General features: G+C 38.3%; 3 protein-coding genes and 1 pseudogene across 4 annotated transcripts; 2 read left to right on the top strand and 2 right to left on the bottom strand.

The window, feature by feature from the left end:
- Nucleotides 1–430: 430 nt before the first annotated feature.
- On the bottom strand, nt 431–2469 carry LOC103943122 (protein BASIC PENTACYSTEINE2). Of its 2 annotated transcripts, XM_009353329.3 has the most exons (2): nt 2326–2469; nt 431–1532 (listed from the first exon to the last, which is right to left on the bottom strand). In XM_009353329.3, exon 2 carries the CDS (start codon nt 1525–1527, stop codon nt 688–690), a length of 840 nt encoding a protein of 279 aa, XP_009351604.2. In that variant the 5' UTR covers nt 1528–1532; nt 2326–2469; the 3' UTR covers nt 431–687. The 2 variants fall into 2 exon arrangements, with proteins under 2 accessions (XP_009351604.2, XP_018501957.2); XM_018646441.2 differs by lacking the exon at nt 2326–2469 and having other exon boundaries at nt 431–2291.
- A 1784-nt stretch (nt 2470–4253) lies between these two features.
- LOC125471935 lies at nt 4254–6501 on the top strand (annotated as a pseudogene).
- A 3947-nt stretch (nt 6502–10448) lies between these two features.
- On the top strand, nt 10449–13448 carry LOC125472071 (zinc finger protein SHOOT GRAVITROPISM 5-like). Its single transcript, XM_048573130.1, has 3 exons — nt 10449–11081; nt 11174–11582; nt 12411–13448. Exons 1-3 carry the CDS (start codon nt 10961–10963, stop codon nt 13321–13323), a joined length of 1443 nt encoding a protein of 480 aa, XP_048429087.1. The 5' UTR covers nt 10449–10960; the 3' UTR covers nt 13324–13448.
- A 3384-nt stretch (nt 13449–16832) lies between these two features.
- LOC103943125 (serine/threonine-protein kinase BRI1-like 2) lies at nt 16833–20735 on the bottom strand. Its single transcript, XM_048572813.1, has one exon. The coding sequence runs from the start codon at nt 20395–20397 to the stop codon at nt 16966–16968; it is 3432 nt and encodes a 1143-aa protein (XP_048428770.1). The 5' UTR covers nt 20398–20735; the 3' UTR covers nt 16833–16965.
- Nucleotides 20736–21044: the final 309 nt, after the last annotated feature.

Here is a 21044-nt window from a genome sequence, read left to right as displayed (position 1 = left end):
AAATGCTGCAACTATGTAGATTCTTAAATCCCCATGCTAAATCTAGTCATTTCTCTAATGACTATTTCTTTCATACAAAACCTGTATCAAGCATGTTCCTCTCGGAGCGAAAACATACCAAATCTACGAGTACAACACTTGAAAACACAAGTACTGCAGCTTCTCAAACAAGGCAAACCCAAGATTATAAACAAAAAAACGGAACAAGCATGACTTTCACAGCATAGATACATATATGCATCAAAAGGTGCCACGATCTTTCTATATATCCATAACTAGTAAGTAGCATGCTACACGATATAGAACTCGGTCGTTATAAGCCAGAGAAGCAATGCACATTGAACATACTACTTTTGAATACAACAGAGGAATACAAAAAACAAGCATTCAGTGCAAAATATTGCGAGCATTAGATTAAACGGAGATTGAATGCTATCCAACAACAATTCAATAAATAACAACTCATCCACATAATCCTGGTGGCCAGAAAAGTCGGCCCTTAAACAGAAGCCGAAAGGAAAAAAAATTAACAAAAAGAACAAGTCCAGATTTTAAAAACAAGTATCATCCGTCCTGACTGAAAATTGAATGACTACAAATTATCTGAAAGATCTCTACAAGAGGCCACATAAATATATACAGCTGAAATAGACCAAATGCAATGGAAGTCACACCAACACAGTAACTCTACCTGAGAGTGACGAACTTGTTGGTACCATGTTTTGCCCAATGAGACCTTAGATCAATTGGGTTAGTAAAATTATAACCTTCAGCTGCAAGCTTCTCCAACACCTTCTTGAAAGCACCCTGACTCATTTTTCTTCCAGCTATTCTTGCCCCGCGTCGCTTAGTACTCATTGGCAGAGGATACATAGATACATTTGTGGTGCAACAAGCAGATTGCCAACCACCACACCCCCACCTATAACACTGTTGTGGAGCTCCAGTGCATGAGCAGATGGGAATTGGAATACCAGAGATATCCATATTAATCCCGTTAATCACAACATCCAAACTCTTCTTTGCTGGCTTCACACGAGGAACTGAAGGATTGGTATTATCCTTTGCCTTCCTGGGCTTTTTCACTTTTGGGGCTTTTGGTGCACCCCCACCCTGTCTTTTTTTGGATGTGCCAACTTCCTTAGGGACAACTGGCTCTTCAATCCTACCCACCCTTTCATCCCTTGATGGTTCCGGCGGCTGTAAGATCTGCAAGGAATGGGCTCCTGAAGTTTCTGGAAGAACAGCAGCATAGTTAGGATTGGCAGGCATCATATTGAGAAACTTATCTCTCTGGTTTACCCAACTCTCCCTCATATAGCTCATTGGAAGCTGAGCATCTGATACAACACAATCCCGAGGGTGATAGGCTCCATTGGCGCTAACCATGACTGTAGGGTCACGCCCAGGGACAAATGGTTTAGTGTCGCGCTCTGCCATGCTTGACATGAGCTGCAAGCTAAGATGACCCTTAAAAGATGGCTCATAGTAGCCCCAGTTGCGCATGTTCAATGCATCATCATCCATGAGAGCTACAGAATCAGCAGACAAACAAACATCGTTTAGGCCTTCTAATGAAACTCCATGAACAGCAATAAATCTTACCATCGGATAGCCCTCCGAGGCCATAGAAATCGAAAACAAAAGGATAGCAATAAAAACAAAACAGATACAAAGGGAGAAACAAAGCATAGCTCAAGATAATCACAAATGAGGGCCTATGAGGCAAAATTGTAAACAATATCATCTGCAAAATATTGGATCTTCACATTAAATCAAAGATCAAGCAATTGTTTGACAGCTGAGAACAAGAAGGAAATTACAAATTCACAAATCTTATCGATCCTTCCTAATCCCCATACTCTCAGATCTAAAAGATCAAAAATTTAAGATGCAAACATGCAATTGGTAACTAGTATGCACATATTCTCATCCAATGGGTTAGTTCTAAAGATTTGAAACATCCTTCCAATCCGAATCAATAAACATGCGAATCCCAGGATAAAAAATTCTGTGCATTTCCTACAGTTTCTCAGCAACCAAACAGAACCCAAGTAAACAGACCAACACCCAGATCTGAATTTCCATCCAAAATCAAATACAACAAATTAGGGTTTCGTAATCTGAGAAGTTGGGATCTGAGATTTGGGTATTACAAGGAGAAAAATAACAAATTCATAATAAAGTTTGAAGCTTTTAAATATACAAACATGCACAAGAATGTAAATGGCAGGATAATAGTACAAGGACCCATATATTCAAATTTTAGATAGAGAAAGAGAGACAGTGAGAGAGGAGAGAGGAGAGAGGAGAGAGAAAACTTACTTAGGTGGGTGTAAACGGCTCTTTAGGGTTTTGCCCTTCTGGAGAGAGAGAGAGAGAGAGAGAGAGAGAGAGAGGAGAGAGGAGAGAGAAACCTGAGAGAGAGAGAGAGAGAGAGAGAGAAACTTATGAGATAGAGAGAGGAAAGAGGAAAGAGGAGAGGAGAGAGGAGAGAGGGGAGAGAGAGACAGAAAGAAAACCTAGAAATGGGGTATCCATCAAACTTATAGCTGTCACTTTAAAATAAGGAAATATATAAAGGCCTCATGAATAAATAAATTAATTAAATTTGATATAACTTATGCTTTTTTATGTTCGGTCAAAAATAATAAATATGATGTATATTATATCTTATGTTGAATTGAACAGCCCCAAATCTTATCCTCTCTCTACTTATTTTCGCTTTGTTTAAACAAATATTTTATCGAGTTTAGGAGGTGGACTTGTAACTAAGCGGGGAAATTAAAGCAATTAATTGTATAAAAAGTTTGAGTTGTGCTATAAATTTACAGACCTATTTGATACAGGAAGTTAACTAATATGTTGAATTTAGCAAAAAATTTTGAAAGTTTTCAAAGATATATTTTTTTAAAAAATCAAACTTTTCTTTTGGTATATCCACAGCTTTGGAATGTTGACATACATATGGAAAAAGTTTGGTGGAAACTAATTACCTACTCTAGTGATAGATTTATTTAAAATAAAAGAAGTCATGAATTAGAAAAATACTTGGTTTGTCTAATATCGAGCTACCAAGTATAATATTGTTTGAAGAAAAAGGAATAAGATTATTGATTAATGTGAGAGATACTTTTTTTTCGATGTGTTAGCAACTTAGCAATGACATCGAAAAAAAAAAAACTGATACCAATTCACAACATACTCATTATTAGTAAGTAAAGGAACTCAAATGTGTTAACTAATCAAGTCATTTCTTTTCATATATTGTATGAAAAAATTTAATTAGATTTTGAACCGAATACGCATGTAATATTTTATATATAACAACATTGCCATAAACAATATAGATAATATTGGGCTTAAAAATAGGCAAAAATGAAGCCCAAAACCACACAAGACCAAACTCAGAACATAATTGGGCCTTAGCAGCCCGGAAGAGTGAAGACCATTAAGCTGAAGACGACGAGGGAGGGGCCCAGTGTAGCGAAAGCTCTTAAAAAATGACAGCAACTCACACCTTGATAGCATATTTGTTACTGTAGTACTAACGGGCATGCCTTGTCAAATGTTGCCCACCTAGGCATCTCTCTTGCTATTAATTGTTTCAGGTACTGAGAACATAAGTCACGTAATGTATCATTATTTGTTATAATAATTGTAGGTGATAATTTGACTGAAACAATATCACTCGATTGAGTTTTAAGTACACAAAAAAATTACCAAGCCAACAAATTAATTTATGAATTATAATTGTTAGGGTAGTTAGGAAAGAACTTTTGCGTTCGTCCCGATCCCTAGTTAATATATAACAATCACATGCATAAATCCCAGGTGAGCATAGAAATTGGCGGAAGTCATACACCAATGGTGAAACGCTTTGCGTTGTCGAAAGCATGCTTCCTTTAATTTATTGCAAATGTCGCCGCGACGGAATTGGCAACCCTAATTTCGAAAATATATCATGCAGATGAGCTGATGAAAGGGCTCTTTTGGGTTGCTCCATTCCCCAATTTTATTTCCAGGCACAAATCTCGTGCATGATCTAGTTGCAGTACATCTAAACTAGTTTAATTACTTCCTTAAACGATCAAGGACCTCCTATAATAATATGTTAATGAGATTGCTCTGTAATGCTTCTTCTTCGTTTTCATATATACATATGCCTATATAAACTTCGTTTGTTGCCTAATCCTGATTAGCACATCAATGGCGTCCCATTTGGACTTAAGTGGGTGCAAGAAGAGGAAGAGATGGTGTTTAGGTTTAGGAGTTTCGGCGAAAACGAGTATCCGGTAGGGTTAGTTGGATCGTCGTTTAGGGAAAATGTGAAGGCTCTCCTTGAATATGGGCAGGTTGAGGGTAACCTAGCTGGCCATGGCATGCACTGCTGGTCGTTTCAGCTACAAGTTCATAGCCATGCTCCTGCCCATGTCGTGCTCCTTGTCGTCGAAGAACCTATCGAGGCATCACTGAATCGACATTGCAAGGAATGTCAAGACGTCGGTAAAGTTTCAATTACGTCCCTCCATCTAATTTATTTACATTTCTAATTTGAAAATGCATACTGCTATTTGAACCGCACTTACTGAAACATGAGGCGGCTTTTGTGTGCTAATAAAGGCCATGCAAAATGATGACTAAAATTATATGTATATAGCTCAGGCTGGGGGCAGCATATGGTATGCAATAAGAAGTACCATTTTGTGTTGCCTCCTCGGACACAATGGTGGCAGCTTGCTGGAATGGCAAAGGTGGCAACGCCTCCGATGGTGGCCTGCTACTGCCGAACCCGACGACAACAAATAATCCTAACGAGCGTAAGTCGTCGAATAATTTAGAGGGTCATATGATGCATGGTGTCTTTCACTCTAACGGTTCGGGCATTTGCTGTGCGTCAATGGGATGGAAACCGGTTTCGACTTGGCTGGCCGCCTGATCCTCGACTTTTGGGACCGCTTATGCACTGGATTGCATGCAAGGTAATATCAAATAATCCACTATGTGCTCATAATTTACTAAGGAAATTTGTGATTAATGTATTTTCACATTACAAAAAAGTTGTAGTTAAATATCCTGCATGAAGCAGTTTGTTGCATATTTGGTAGGAAAGTGAGCTTGAACGACAATTCACATAAAAGAGGGATGGAGTTGAGGCTAATCCACGGAGTAACATACAGCGAGCCATGGTTTGGTCGTTGGGGTTACAAATTTGATCGCGGGACTTCTTGTGTCACTCAACAAATGTACCAAAAAGCCATTGAAGCTCTACAAGGCATGCCCTTATGCTTGCTCATTAACCATCTCGTCACGTCCAACCATGAAATCCCTCTCATCTTCTCAAGGTATAGCACATTGTCCGACAATTCTTTGGTCACAATCGGTGACCTTTTCCACTTCATGCTAAAGCTCAAGTCGCGGTTGCCACCCACAAATCATCAAAATCCATGTATTGATTCAATCTATAATACGGGAGTGTTGGCGGAAACTAATTGTAGATGGTCTCCAAAAAGAGTTGGGATGGCGACTCGAGTGATTGTTGAGGGCTCAGTTTAGGTGGGTATCTAGACAAGAAGTTAGGGATGCCGCCCGTGCCTATATAGGCGACATAGGGTTGCTAGATTTTGTGTTGAAGTTACTAGGAAACCACATTGTAGGAAATTACTTGGTTTGTCGCATGTTGAATCTGGCGACTAAAGTTCTCGAGTACTGCTTAGAAGATATCTCAAATCATGCTTCCCCTAACCATCAGGACGGTTTGCTCATGAACAATCCGAAGGCAAAGGCTGCGTGGAACAAGATTTCGAAGTTTCAGTTAATGAAGGACATTTTCTACTTGTACAAGTACGTCCTCAAGGACCAAAAGATGAGTAATGCAGGTATCTTTTCAGCGATTCCAATGGCTGTACGGATCATTCTCGATTCCAAGTACCTTGTGAAGGATTACTGCACCGAGGTGGTGCCTTTGAAAGGCATGGAGGGAAAATCAAACATCTACTGCACAGTAATGCTAAGAAACAATTCCGAAGAAGAAGACGATAACCATAAGAATGTTATAAACAACAATGCAATAATATTGCAACCGTACGAGTGCGTGACCTTGAAAAACAGTGCTACAATTGATGATTTGAAGCAAGAAGTGGAGAGGAATTTCAAGGAGATCTACTGGGGGCTGAGGGGATTCGTGGTGGATTCAGTTGCACACCTGAACAATGCGAAGGGGACAGATTTGGCATTTGGCATGGTTGAGGTGGGTCAAAATATTGTGCTTGAGGGTAGGTGTAGCAAAGAGATGTGTGGAGTTAGTGAGATGTTTGAATGTGGAGCAATCAACTATCTCGTGCACTGTCCCTGTGGAGCAAAGGAAGACGACGGGGAAAGAATGGTGTCGTGTGACATCTGTGAAGTTCGGCAGCATACGCTTTGAACAGCGAACAAGTTCCTCATATATTTCTGTGCAACCGATGTGAACGAGAAATCATACTTTTGCCTTCTCCGTAGTATCATCTTCTTCAATTTGTGGTGATGTAATTTTATCGGGCGGTTTGACCTGTTTAGGTGTGAAGACGGACGAGTTAATGCCCGTACTGAATTCTTACTAATTAGTTAAGATTTTTTCTTTTGTTTTGGGCCTTGGGCCCTAGCCAAACAAGAGAGTTCGATCTTGATGACAAACTTATGGGCTCTATTCTTACTGAATTATTCCTGAATTAGTAAACTCAAATGTGATTGTTCGAATCAGACGGTGGATTGCTTTGGTGAACAAGATCTTTTATTCATTTTATTGTGTTACGAGTTCAAACTCTTTTTTTTTCCGCTAATGTAGAATAGAGTAGTAAAAATGTGTGATTGTTCAACTAATTAAGCCTTAATTATTGAGTTTGGTTTATATATCGAAATCGCTAAGTTAGACTTTAGCGCTAAATTAGGAGCTTATTATAAAGCAGAAGCAACGGTTTTAATTAAAATATATATATATATATATTATAAAGTAGAAACTTGTTGAAAATGATCTCGGACCAAATTTATGTTTGTGGTTGGTTGTAATTGGCGTGTTGCATACTCGCCTAAAAAGGGAAACATTCCCTTCGTTTACAAGGATCATTTTCTTTGAAACGGCAACAACTTTTCATTGACTTATATCATTTAGCAAAAATTTAGATAAAAGTATAGGAGAGCTCTACACCACCAATTTTTTTAGCTTTTTTGTTTTGAAGATGGATTAGCTGATAGTTGTACCATGATAATTTACATTTTTGAAAACAGTTATATAAGCATTATAGTATTTCTCTAACATCATCGTATAATTCATCAACGTTAAGAAAAGAAGAAAAAAAACAGTTACAGAAAATTAGCAGAGGGATATGAAGGTGTATTATATACTCTCTGTAGCCTTGTAAAACAAAACACGCAGATTAATGCAAGAAATAAAAGATGAAGGTTCTTGGAAGGTGGAAAAAAGAAAACAAACAAATATGTCATTTCAATTCAATGCGGTTTTTGTGGCTTGAATGGAAAGAAATGATGTATATGTAGATGGGCATGTCAATGATAGTTTAGCACTGTGACTGTGGTTTCGAACTTCGAACTCATAAACTGTAATGTTCTATTTTTTTTTTTTTTTTTTTTAATTACTATTAAATAAGTTTAAATTTTAATATTAGTATAGTAAATAGACACAAATCTTCAAGTTTGAACTCATATAATAATAAATAAAGTAGAAAACTTTAGCACCACTTGAAGGTGGTGAACAAAAATGCACCCTCGAACCTGTCCCTTTTAAAATGAATACTATTTTTAATTTGTTGTTTTCTCCGTTTCTGTTTTCAGTGCAGCAGTAAAGAATGGAATCGATGCCAACTTTGGTTCAGTTCTTCGAATACAAACAAAAGTAAACCAGACAAAATCCCTCAGGCCCTCGGCCTCGTGGTATGCCGTGCTGAGTACAATTTAGCATACGATTATTTGCCCCTACCCATCATGAAATTATTGAACAAAACCAACACATCTCCGTACTATTGCTAATATAATCTCAGATATTTGTTGGATTTGATCGTGCATTGCTTTTCAATTCGGAGTTTTCGAGCACTTCCCAACGAAGAACTAGGAAAATGTTTAGTCGATGTGACGGGATAAGGATTGGACATGACAAAATATGCTGGAGTGTTGTCCAATACAATAATTTAGTCCCAATATTTATACGTTCACCAAATAGTAAATAGAGCATAAGTTCAATTCAATTGAAATAGTTCAATTCATGGTGACACAATAAACAAGAAATTTCAAATCTATTACAAGGAGATATGGGAGTGGTGGTCGATCTCCATATGTTAATCAAATTAAAATGAATTAAATCTTAAGAATTAAGTTTATGATAATTAATTAATTAGTTAATCGGACTTTAGGGCTAAGTCAACAGAAAGTTTTAAAGCTTTGTTTTGCAGCGTGGGAAACGGATTAGTTTAAGAAAAGTTGATTAGATTTGGAATCACAAACACTTGGGAGGGATGATTGCTTTTTTTTTTTTTTTGACGCAGCAATGCATGCCAGCATGTAATGAGAATCCTTCTCCCCATCCTTTCCAACCCAACAAGTAAATAAAGCATCTTCTCCTTTTGCTAATTATTCGTTCTTAAAACCCCGGCACTGCACCTTCATCATATATTATTCACTCATCAAAACCCCCATCTTTCTCTGGTGAAAACTTTAATTTGACATGTGTTTTCTGAGCATTTTTCAAAAAGTGAATAATGAATACATGAAAGAAATATTGTTAATTATGCTAATCCATTACAATTTACATATATAATTATTTACATAAGATGGAAAATTCGAAATTAAATACAACTTAGAGAAATGATTATGGCAGTTGGCAGCCCTCTTGAAAATGACTAATCCCTAATCGTGCTACTACTTTTTACCTTTCCAAAAGCTGCTTCAAGAAACATGTTAATCCGGATTAGCTTAGGCATCATGATTTTTTAAAGGGGCATTTTGATATAGGAGGCCTCGCTTTTTAATATTTTAGACTAAACATACATTCTTCTGAAAATTTAATCAAACATTTTCCTAAAATTTTGATTATTAATTTCAGTTTTACATAAGTTTAATTTTGTTTAAAATTTTAGTTTTTCACGACTTTTCCTAGACATTTTGTTTTTTTTTTGTCCTCTTATCCCTATATTTATTATCCATCTCTATGCATTTTTTTATTGTTTGTTATAATTTTACTTTTTTATTTTTGTGAATATAGTAGAATATTTATAAAAAAATTGTCAAATGTTATTATTTAGAATACCCAACACATAATAAAGATTTGTTTGATTATATAGCTATGTCTAGTTACCTATAATATGGACACATTTAGTTTTATAGTGGATTTGATTTTTTGTATTTCTCAGTACATTTGGAATGTAAATGTACCAAAAGGGTTATCAGATAGAGACATTTGGTTGTGTGGTACATTTGTGATTTTTTGTCCATTTGGTCATTTGGTACATTTGAATCTAAACGTACCAAAAGGGTTACCTGACAATGGGCACTTTGGTTTTATGGTACATTTGAAATTTTGGTACATTTGGTTTCTCTGTACATTTGAAATCTAAACGTACCAAAAGGGTTACATAACAATGGGTACATTTGGTTTTATGGTACATTTGAATTTTTAGTACATTTGGTTTCTCGGTACATTTGAAATCTAAACGTACCAAAAGCTGATATTTTTGTTTTCAAATGTATCATAAATTTTAAGTATATTTTTTTATATATCTATACGTGAAAAAATATGTATTGAAGACTTTTTATTGAGACAGTTTTAATAGAAAGAGAATTTTTTTTTAATAATGATAATAAGGTAATAAGGAATTAGTTAATTAATTTTTTATTTTATTTTATTAAAAAAAAGAAGTCATTTAATGGGGATTGACGAAATTAAATTCCTATATTGTAGGCAATTAGCTGTTAAGCTACCTTATGCCTCTATATAAATGCATTTAAATTAATGACATGGAAATTAAATAAATAGAAAATTGTGGAGGTGACAATTGATCAAAACACATTAATCAAATCCTTAAAAAGAATGAATGTTTAATCTAACAACTATAGAAAAGATGTAGAGTATTCTAATTTTTTCTTTTTTCTTTTTTTTTTTTTTAACCAGAGCATATGAACAGTTAATTAGTAACTTCTTATTTCTTTTTCTTTTTTATCCCAGACTTTACCTCTTGTTTTTTTTTGTTTTTTGTTTTTTGTTTCTGTAGTGGGAGAGAGAGAGAGAGAGGGTCACGCGAGGGGAGGATGAGAGCTCACGTGGAAGAGGGTAATCTGCGAGGGTATGCATTACCTCATGCAATTACAGTGTGACGATTCAAAAAAAAAAAAAAAAATTACAGCGTGACGAATAATGACTGTTCGTTTTCTTACGGGAAGGATGTTTTTTTGTTTCTGTCTAATTCCGAGATGTGTGTGGGGGCTCTCAGTTTTAAGCTGCACTGAATCGTGTGATTGGGTCACCCTCACCCAGACCCAGCCAGCCAGCCCCAACCTCCTCTCTCTCTCTCTCTCTCTCTCTCTCTCTCTCTCTTAATTTTACTCTCTAGATCTCTTTCCTTCTTGTACAGAAAAAAGAAAGAAAGAAAGGGGCGAGCTTTTATAAACAGGACAGACTTGCCACAACCTTACCTGCTCAAGGTGGAGGGTCTATGGAAGAAAAGCTAGCCTAGCTAAAAAGCGTTTAAAAGCTGCTTAAAGCTTTTGGAAAAAGTGGATTGAAGAGCTTTTCCTCTTCCTCTCTCTTTCTCTCTCTCATATGTGACGGTGAGAGAGATGAAAGAAAGTAAAGCTGAAACCCACTGAGTCCAACTTCACCTGCAGACATGTGTGTATGTAGGGATTGATTGATTCTTAGTCATCTTCTTCTCTTACTTAAACTCCTCCATAACATCCTCACAAAAATCCACCCATGTTCGATAACACCAACAACAACAACACCGCCGCCTTTTCTTCCGCTCCTCCGTCTTCTTCCTCCCATGAAAATGGAGGAGCCACCCACAAACGAAAAAGAAGACCCGCAGGCACACCAGGTAAAAATAATATAATTCAGTTAATTAATCAAAGCCCTTTTCTTTAAAATTCTTAATTATTGATGGTTTAATTAATTTTGGTTATATTATAGATCCGGATGCAGAAGTGGTGTCTCTGTCCCCCAAGACCCTACTTGAATCGGACCGGTACGTGTGCGAGATCTGCAACCAGGGATTTCAGAGAGACCAGAATCTGCAGATGCACAGGAGGCGACACAAGGTGCCGTGGAAGCTGCTGAAGCGAGAGCTAGCGGAAGATCAGGTGATCAAGAAGCGGGTGTTCGTGTGCCCGGAGCCCAGCTGCCTCCACCACGACCCCTCCCACGCCCTCGGCGATCTCGTCGGAATCAAAAAACACTTCAGAAGAAAGCACAGCAACCACAAGCAGTGGGTCTGCGACAAGTGCTCCAAAGGCTACGCCGTTCAGTCCGATTACAAAGCACATCTCAAAACCTGCGGCACCAGAGGACATTCCTGTGACTGCGGCCGGGTCTTTTCAAGGTAAATTAAATTAAATTAAAATATTAGAAATTTGTTATCTACTGAGAACTAATATCGCCAAATCTTCTATTTTAATTATTTCTGAAAAAAAGGATATATTTGTTGATAAAATTGGCTAGCTACTAGGCCAAAATTATTATCTGAAATCTGAAAACAGGATTTTCTAATCCCAAATCATTTATTGCAACGGACATAGCTATAAGCTGCTATCGTCTCCTCTCTTTCATAGGTTCATCCAAACCCTAAAAGCACTGCCAAAAAAAGCAGCTGTTACAGATAAGAACAAACTTGAAATCCTATAAGCAACCTCTACCTTTTTCTCTCTTCAAACATTAATGAATTTTATTGTTCTCTTCTCTTTGAAATTCAAATGGTGGACGGTATCAGATTCCTGCAGTGGCAAATGACCTCATCCTATCTTTCATGGCCGCTGAAGCTCCCCAGTTTCCAAAAACTGCAGTTTCCGGTTTATAAGTTTTCAAAAAAATAATTAATTATATATAATTTACCTATTTTTGGACACACTAAACTCGTCATCATTATATTTTAATTAATTAATTAAATAAATATATAGGGCTACCCCATTTTATTTGTTTTGCTTACCTAGCTATATATATATATATTAACTGATGATATATTCTAATTGATTAATTGTTTATTGGTAACCCTACATATGTCATATACGAACGGCTTATCCGCTTATGGCTAATTTTTGTTGTTGTTGTTGTTAATTGTTAAAGACGCCGAGAAAAAACCATGTTTTTAATCATGATAGCAATATAGTTTTAGTTTGAATCATTCTAAATTCTATGTCGTGATCGATTTCAGAGTGGAAAGTTTCATAGAGCACCAAGACACTTGCACAGTCCGACACGTGGTCCTGCCAGAGTTACAGGCAGCATTACAGCCGGCGGCCTGCTCGTCGCGAACCGCATCGAGTACAAGCCCCTCCAGTGACACCAATTTCAGCATTAGTAACAATGTGGCAGCTCCAGTAGTATTGGCTGGACTCCCGGTGCGACCAAACCCAACTGACCATCACGATCAGCGTGACGGTATGAATACTTATATTTCTTGCAACCGCCAGCAGCAGCAGCAACAACAAGTGCATAAAAATATATTGGAACTTCAGCTCCTTCCGTCGTCAAACGCGCATACTTCTTCCCCGCCAAATTTAGACAAAGGTTACGCAACTAATCTGAAGCTCTCGATTGGGTCCCCGTCCAGTGATCAGCTTGACAACGAAAAGAATGAATCAAGCAAGTATAATTCATCACACATAATAAGAAGAAGAAGCTCTCCAGGTGATGAGAATGAATCGGCTCTTGGAGGAGTTGGGCCCGCATCGGATGTGGCCAGGTTGAAAGAGTTTGCAAGTGAGGAGCTGAAGTTGGCCGTGGCTGAAAAGTCTTACGCGGAAGACGCCCGGCGAGAAGCCAAACGGCAGATAGAGATGGCGGAGATCGAGTTCGCGAACGCCAAGAGGATCAGGCAGCAAGCACAGGCTGAGGTGGAGAAGGCTCAGTTGCTCAAAGAGCAGGCAACTAAGAGAATCAGCTCCGCCATTTTGCAAATCACTTGTCAAGCTTGCAAGCAACATTTTCACATTGCCTCTGCTGCTTCCGCCGCCGCAGGAGGAGTACTGGGAGGAGTGGGACCCTCTGATGAGACATCCCTAGCTATGAGTTACATGTCCTCCGCCACAACCGAAGGAGAAGGAGATCATGATCACACCACATAATAATTATCATTAATGACCTAATATTTTGTATTTGCTTTGTTTTTCTTGTTTTCGTTCACATGCAACGCTTATTTGAAGGCCTCTCACAGACCTTCACTTTATTTCTAACCATTGTTTGGGATATTGGTTGGAAGTGTTGTCATTGGGTCCTTGTATTTATATTTCAATAATTATATTATACCTTCATTTGTTACAAAAAGGATATATATATAAGAAAAAAAAGAAAAAAAGAAAAAAAAGAGAGTAAACTGATGACTTGTGGATTTGCTTTACTTTCAAATCAATGGTGAATTAATACATACGTACATGTATACTTTAGTTTCAAGAAGAAAAAAGACTTTACATACTCAATTCATTCAACATTCCGAAACAGATCAAACTCAAATATATGGTTAGCCAAAAAAAGGTGTGTGAAAAATCATTCTTGGTGAACTATATTTCTTATCAATAAGATTATTTAGATCACACGCTTTTATACAAGTGATTCATTTTATTTTCACTATTATTAGAAAATGTGGCAGCAAATATGTAAATAAAATCACCTTTTTTTGGTAGTTTTAAATTTGGCTAATGTCAAAGTAATACGCCCACTCCTTTGCACCCAAATTAATTCAAATCTTTTATCTATTACTCACAAGTTAGGATAATACTGCTTATTCTTAGTAGATTAGCGCATGTAGAATACACCATCACTTAAAAGAGAGAGAGGAACGAAGCCATGCACTGAACCCAAAGCGAACTATTCTGGAGCCTTTTACTTAAAAAAAGAGAGAGAGGAATTATGTTTTGGGACCATTTTAGTAAATGAAGGAAAGCACCTTTCAGAGAAGCTGACCTACGTACATACACTTGAAACCAAATTGAATTTAATGAGAGAGAAAAGAGAGAGGAGAGAAAGATGGGTGGTCGTTTTCACTGCATTTGTAATCCTTTTAAATGCTATAAGAAATTGTAAGAAAAAGACCACCATGTTTTTCAGTGCCACTGCTGGAATGGTTAGGCTCAGTTACTCGTCCCTGTCAACTTAAACAATACAGAACACACACGACCTCACTCGCTCGCTCGGTCACTCACTCACCTGGACTCCCACATACATACTACTTTATCAGCGATTCAAACAAGGAGGGGTCGTCCTGCAGCAGATCACTCAGTGCCTTTTCATTAATTTCTGAAACAAATGAAACACAATTTAATGCTGAAGAAAAATTCAAAAGAGGTTCCCATTTCATCACCATTTCTAACTTTCTTTGCTTTTGAGCTTTTCTTTGTCTTTCTTTCTTTTTTTCTTTCCTTCTCTCTCTATCTTTGCAGAGAGAGAGAGAGAGAGAGTGAGGACCACGTTCACCCCTTTCCCACCTTTTAATGGTTGGCTTCCCTTTTTGTCTAGTGGATTGGCTATGTAGCGTGGCAGATTGAACAAGTTGAGGTTATATCATGAAATTAACCGGTAATGTAATGACTTCGTCCTTACATTCTCACGCATCTTCTTATGTATGATAAATTTTTAAGTATATCACGTTGACAACACATGATGTGAAGCACGTACGTGTAGCTATTCTGCTTTGCACGTATGCTAACTTGCTTTAATACCATAAAAAAATTGAAATTCTACCATAAAATAAATAACTAATATTAAAAATAATTCAACCTTTTATAAACTTTTGTATAATTTCATCCTTAACCGATAAAGAACTTTGTCCTCGTATTCTCACGTGCATCCCTCAGTAGGGTTTCTTTTCAAAATACCCCTTGCGTGTTACGAACACTCTTTTTACTTTAAAGTTACTTTTTCCTTTCCCGGTTCACTCCTTTTCGCGTTGCACAGAGTGAAAACGTGGATATCTATATTCAGTCGAGATATTGGAACCCTAGTACCAACAGTTTCTTTTCTCTATTTATAAATATTCAGTGTAGACATATATTTAATTATTTAAGATGATCTACAGACTTCATTTTAAGCTGTTTAATTAAATATAAAAGTAATGATGGAGAGACTAAATATATAGATTAAATTTTGTAAATTAAATGATATGGAATTTGATGATTAAAAAATTACTTAAATGTTGATTAACGTGCTTTTTTTTTATTAGTAACACATCATTTACTCATTTAGTTTCTAAATTTAGTTTACCTAACATTACTCTAAATACAATGACAAACAAAATATAAATGGAGACAAAAGCTTTTTCCAACATCAACCGCAAGGAACTTTCCGTTTCACCTCACAGCAAGTCAGACATTAAAAAAGAAAAGAAGAAAAGGTCATTGCCAAAGGAAAAGAAGAGGTAGAGAGGGAGATAAAGTCACTGTTCGTTTGCCCACCCAAAACATATAATGTAATGTAGAACGAATAAGTCATAAATGTATATTCTCTAGCATATATTTGCATAGACGAAGCTTACACACTTCGTGTGTAAATACAAATTTTTAAAAAATATGGAGGAAAGAGAGAGAAGTTGGAGAGAAATGTGAGAGGGAAAAAAAGAACGTTGGAGTGGGAGGGTTTTTTTTGTTTTTTTGTCTTTTAATTCTTTTTAACTTAGATACGTGTTTTGATGTCATGTGGGTGAGAAAAGAAAAAGAAAACATCAATTTTTTTATGAAATTACTTTAATGTCCATGATTTTATTTTTGATATTTTCTTTCGATTATGTATAGAAAAGTGTAATGATCTTTTCATTGACTTTTGGTTGGTAAAAGTTTTCTGTTAATAGGTAGTATTTTTCCAATTATGCATTGAATGGTGTAATAACATTTTCTTTAGCTTTTGGTTGATAATGAGTATTTTAATAATAGGTAGTATAGATATAGGAAATAATTTCCAACATGGAATGCGATATCGAGTTGGGTAATAAGATGGAAAAGCAATACGCCTGCTTTATAAAGTTGCGTGACAATAATGATCAATTCATTCGTTGAATAATACGGAAAATGAATGACTGAGATTAAAAGTAAAAGATGTAAATTATTATAAACATAAAATCTAATGGCTTAAGTATCCGGGGTACTGAGTCGTAGTATTGAAGCCAGACACCTACATTTTTTGTTGTTTATTTTACAAACCCAAGTTGCAAGTGGGCCGGATTCCATATCAATTTAGACCCAACCCAAGTTTCTAATATGTCAAATAAAGCCTAACCAAAGCCCAAGATTTGGAACGAACGACTGGCCCCAAACACAATATTTGAGTTTGGTAAAAGGCTAATTGGTCCCCATGGAATGGACGAACATCTGACCCGACTTAATTTGTTGACCAATCAAATGAATAGCCCAAAAAAATCCAACCAGACCGAATCTCTGGGTCAAAAACTCAAATCCAACGTTTGCCTACCAAACAAGCAAGTCCGATTGTCCGACAGTGTCCAATGTTTGCCAAACGCCACGCACAACTCAAGCTGTTTACGAACTGAACCTGCAAGTAAGAACCCTCTTTCTTCATAGTGCAAATTTATTCCTTTCCAAACTTTTGCAATTTCTAATGCTTTAAAAGAAGATAAATATTTGCAAACTACGTACAAGAAATTTTTTTGATATCGATTTTGATCAGCAAATTCTTACAAACGTTATAATATTCTTACAACGATTTAACGATGATGATATTGATCGATAAACATACAAGAAACACGGGCATGTTTCAAAATTTCAAGCGCTATTACTACTTCCACTTGCTGATCCAGATATCAGCTCTCTCAGCATGGCCACCACCTGCAACATGTTAGGCCTCTTTGATGGGAAGTCGTCAACACATTGAAGTGTCACCTCTAAATACCTCACCATCTCTTTCACTTCTTCTGCTTCTGCTTCATCAGTTCCTTTAGTTACCGAGAGTAACTCTTGGTCTATCACTTCCATCTGTTTCCCTTCTCTCACCTTCATCTTCGCCCATCCGACCAAGTTAGTGTCCCCGAAATCATCCTTGTCTGTTGGGCGTTTTCCAGTCACAAGCTCCAAGAGGACAACCCCAAATGAGTAGACGTCACCCTTGGCAGTGCAGCGGAAACTCTGGTAGTATTCAGGCGGAACATAACCAGGAGTGCCTGCAAGAGTGCTTACACTCAAGTGTGTGTCAAGAGCACTTATGAGCCTTGCCATTCCGAAATCAGAAACCCTTGCTTCCAATTCACTGTCCAACAATACATTGCTTGACTTCATGTCTCTGTGTATGATGTGAGGGATGCAATTGTGGTGGAGGAAACACAGTCCTTTCGCCGCACCTCTTGCAATCTTTTTTCTTTCCTCCCATGTTAGCATCCGCCTGTCACGTGTCTTTGTTCTTCCATGGAGCATTTCTTCGAGGCTTCCGTGCTCCATGAATTCATATACTAGCAGCCTCTCTTCACCAATTTTACAATAACCCAATAAAGGCACGAGATTCCTATGCTTGATCTTCCCCAGAGTTTCCATCTCGGCCATGAATTCACGGTCACCTTGGCAGCTCAGCCGTATAAGTTTCTTGATTGCAACACTTGATCCATCTTTCAGCGTTGCCTTGAACACTTCCCCAAAACCTCCACACCCTATAAGACTATCTGCCGAGAAGCCATTGGTTGCCTCAATGAGTTGGGAGAACTTGAGCTTCCTCAACTGTCTTTGGAAAGTGGCAACATTAATGCTCAAGGGTTCTTTCTCTTTGTCAATCTTCCATGCCGCATGGGATGCTTGCAAGCGATTAAGCATCTTCACCTCCTTCGCTTCCTTTCGCCTTGTCCGCATTGCAATTGCCCACACAACCAGAACACAGACAGAAGCAAGAGAAATCAGAACCCCCACAACAATGCTGTTAGCCCATGATGCAACCGATGGCCTTCGGCTTCGTTTGCCTTCATCCTGATCGCTTGGAGTGGTGTCTGGTTGGTCACTGCTGCTCTGGCAATCAGGCAATGGGACTCCACAGAGTCCAGGGTTGTTAGCATACTGGGTAGCAGGAAGCGTACTCAGCTGACCCCTCGAGGGAATTTCGCCAGTTAATTCATTGTTGGACAAATCAATTTGCACCAAGAAAGATAGGTTCTCCAATGAATCAGGGATGTGACCCTGCAGTCTGTTGTGTGATGCATCAAACACCCCTAAATCTTTGAGCTGGCCAAGTGATGCAGGAATCTCACCTGATAACTGGTTGTGGGATAACTCAAGAACTTGCAATGCAATCATGTCCCCCATTTCTTCCGGGATTTTCCCGCGAAGCTGATTGTAAGATAGATCAAGATACTCCAGTGTTTGGTATTTTGTAAAGAGACTCAGGACAGGGCCAGAGTACAATCTGGCGAAATCACAAGTCCTCAATGTTGGGTCCTGTTGAAGCCTTTCAGGTCGGATTCCCGCAAACTCTAATAAGCCTCCCACTCCTTTACAAGAGTTCCCCACATTCCGTACAAACACCAAAGTATTGCCGGAGAGAATTCCACTCAGTGCCTTGGCCCCGATCTGCCTCCCAAGTCGAGGCGGGATTTCTCCGGTGAGTTTGTTGCTGTTCAAATCCAACCAAACCAAGCTGCTGCAATTTCCAAGCTCTCCTGGTATCTTGCCACTCAAGCTATTGTTCCCAAGTTGTAGAACCGCCAGTCGTGTCAAAAGGCCAAATTCCTTTGGGACTTCACCACTGAGTTTATTGCTTGTGAGTGATATCCATTCAAGATTGCTGCAGCTGAACAATTCAACTGGGATTTCACCACTCAGATGGTTATTGTTGAGAATAATATCCTTGAGATTCTTGCACTTTCCCAAGTCTGGTGGGATTTTCCCCTCTAAGCCATTGTACCATGCTATTAGCTGCTGCAAATTCTCCAGCTTCCCGAGCTCAGCTGGAATTGAGCCGTTGAGATAGTTCAAACTAAAATCGATCGTCTTCAGCTGAGAACATTGTGATAGTTGAGCAGGAATTTCGCCTACAATGAGGTTGTCCGGCATTCTCAGCTCCTCAAGTGAGGAGGCCCCGGGACATATATCTGGTGGGATGACGCCAGATATTTTATTAGAGCTCAAGTCTATAACCTGTAGGCTCTTGCAAGCTGATATGGAGCCCGGAAGCGATCCAGTGATGATGTTATTCCTCAACACCAAGCTCTGTAAGGAGGTGAGGTTCTGAAAGATAGAATCTGGCAGGGGGCCTGTTAAGTTGTTGTTGGAGAGATCGAGAGCCTCCAGCAAAGAACACGAGGAGAAAGAGGCTGGAATTGGGCCGGTAATGTTGTTAAAGGAAAGCTTAAGTTCGACAAGCGAACCGCATGCATTTCCTAATTCAGGAGGTATCCAACCGGTTATCTGATTGTGAGAAAGATCCAATCTCTGTAGACTGCGGAGTTGCCCGAACGATCTTGGGATTTCGCCTGTCACATTGTTGGTCGATAAACTCATAGTTTTGAGACTGGTGCAGTTTGCCAAGGACATGGGAATGGAACCCGTTATACGGTTTCCTGACAAATCAAGCTGCAACAAAGAAGGACAAGAATATTTCTCAATTATCAGACCAGAAATTGACCCGGTTAGATTGTTGTAAGAGATGTCGAGAGTTTGAAGTTTGTCGGAATGCAGTAAGAGATCATTGGGTGGAGGGCCGGTTAAGTTGTTAAAAGCAAGATTCACAGAGACAAGATTTGGACATTTTGAGGAAACACCCTCAGGAAGAACACCGAAAAGTGCGTTGAACGATAAATCGAGTTGTTTCAAGGCAGATGGGAGTTGAAGCAAAGAGGTAGCGTTTACACTGAATTTATTGGAAGGCAGATTTAAGACAGAAAGCATGTCTAGAGAGGCCAAGGGTTCAAAAGAGATTGTACCAACAAGAGAACAACTGGTAAGATCGAGCTGAGTTGCCCGGTTCATGGAGCATGTAACTCCATACCAGCTGCATGGACTGGTGCCGAGCTTCCAACCGGACAACACACCATTCGGGTCCTTGTCAATCATCTTTTTGAAGTTGAGAAGAGAAACTGCGTCGGTTTTGATCGATGCAGTGACCTGTTGGTCAGCTGTGGAAACAGAAACAAGGTGAAGTCCTACCAATACAAGTACTGCAGAAAGATGAAGAAGAAACTGAACTGGATTGAAGTTCTCCATTGATGAAACAAGTTTCATTTCTCCGGAAGACAATTTGGAAGAGAGAGAGAGAGAGAGAGAGAGAGAGGAGTGAGAAAGAGTGCAATGTGTAGAGTGAGAGAGGGGTGTGAGTGAGTGAGTATGATGGGAAAATGTTGGTGGGAAAGGAAAGGAGGGAGCTTTAGGAAAAGGAGTTGCTTTATTCTGTGTTTAATAAAATGGAAAGAATGGAAAGTGGAAAGGAATAAGAAAAGAAGGGAGTTGGATTGAGGTTGGTGGTGGGTTTATACTTATACGGTTCTTGGGTACCATCGACTGTAGAGAGAGAGAGAGATTGAGGAGAATGCATCAACTGTAGAGAGAGAGATTGAGGAGAATGTGGTGAGAGATTGATTTGACTTTTGGTCAGAGACTCAGAAGGGGTAGGATCCACGTTCTACAGACAAGTTCTATCTAAGATCGGCGATATATATTAAAAAAATGTGTGTATATATATATATATAGAAAATAAATAATATTGATCTGTGTATGTGAATCAAGAGCCACTTTCTGTCAGTGAGCGTGAGAATGTTCCTTAGTAGGAATGTGAAATGAGCTATATATGTAATACACACACACACACACACACACACACAGAGTCCCTATGGGGATTCCACTGTCATGCTGATGCTGTTGCATATGTTTCA

Source organism: the organism of the source record quoted next, unplaced genomic scaffold (assembly GCF_019419815.1).
Source record: "Pyrus x bretschneideri cultivar Hongxiangsu unplaced genomic scaffold, Pyrus_bretschneideri_v1 Contig63, whole genome shotgun sequence".
NCBI lineage: Eukaryota > Viridiplantae > Streptophyta > Magnoliopsida > Rosales > Rosaceae > Pyrus > Pyrus x bretschneideri.
Note: the sequence above shows the minus strand (reverse complement) of the source record. Positions and strands in the feature narration are given on the sequence as shown.

What these genes read in the sequence shown, in the direction of transcription:
- LOC103943122 (XM_018646441.2), bottom strand. Translation starts at nt 1,692, where the DNA reads ATGCTTTGTTTCTCCCTTTGTATCTGTTTTGTTTTTATTGCTATCCTT.
- LOC125472071 (XM_048573130.1), top strand. Translation starts at nt 10,961, where the DNA reads ATGTTCGATAACACCAACAACAACAACACCGCCGCCTTTTCTTCCGCT. An exon ending in AAGACCCGCAGGCACACCAG is followed by an intron (nt 11,082 to 11,173) that starts GTAAAAATAATA and finishes GTTATATTATAG; the next exon opens with ATCCGGATGCAGAAGTGGTG. An exon ending in TGCGGCCGGGTCTTTTCAAG is followed by an intron (nt 11,583 to 12,410) that starts GTAAATTAAATT and finishes GATCGATTTCAG; the next exon opens with AGTGGAAAGTTTCATAGAGC.
- LOC103943125 (XM_048572813.1), bottom strand. Translation starts at nt 20,397, where the DNA reads ATGAAACTTGTTTCATCAATGGAGAACTTCAATCCAGTTCAGTTTCTT.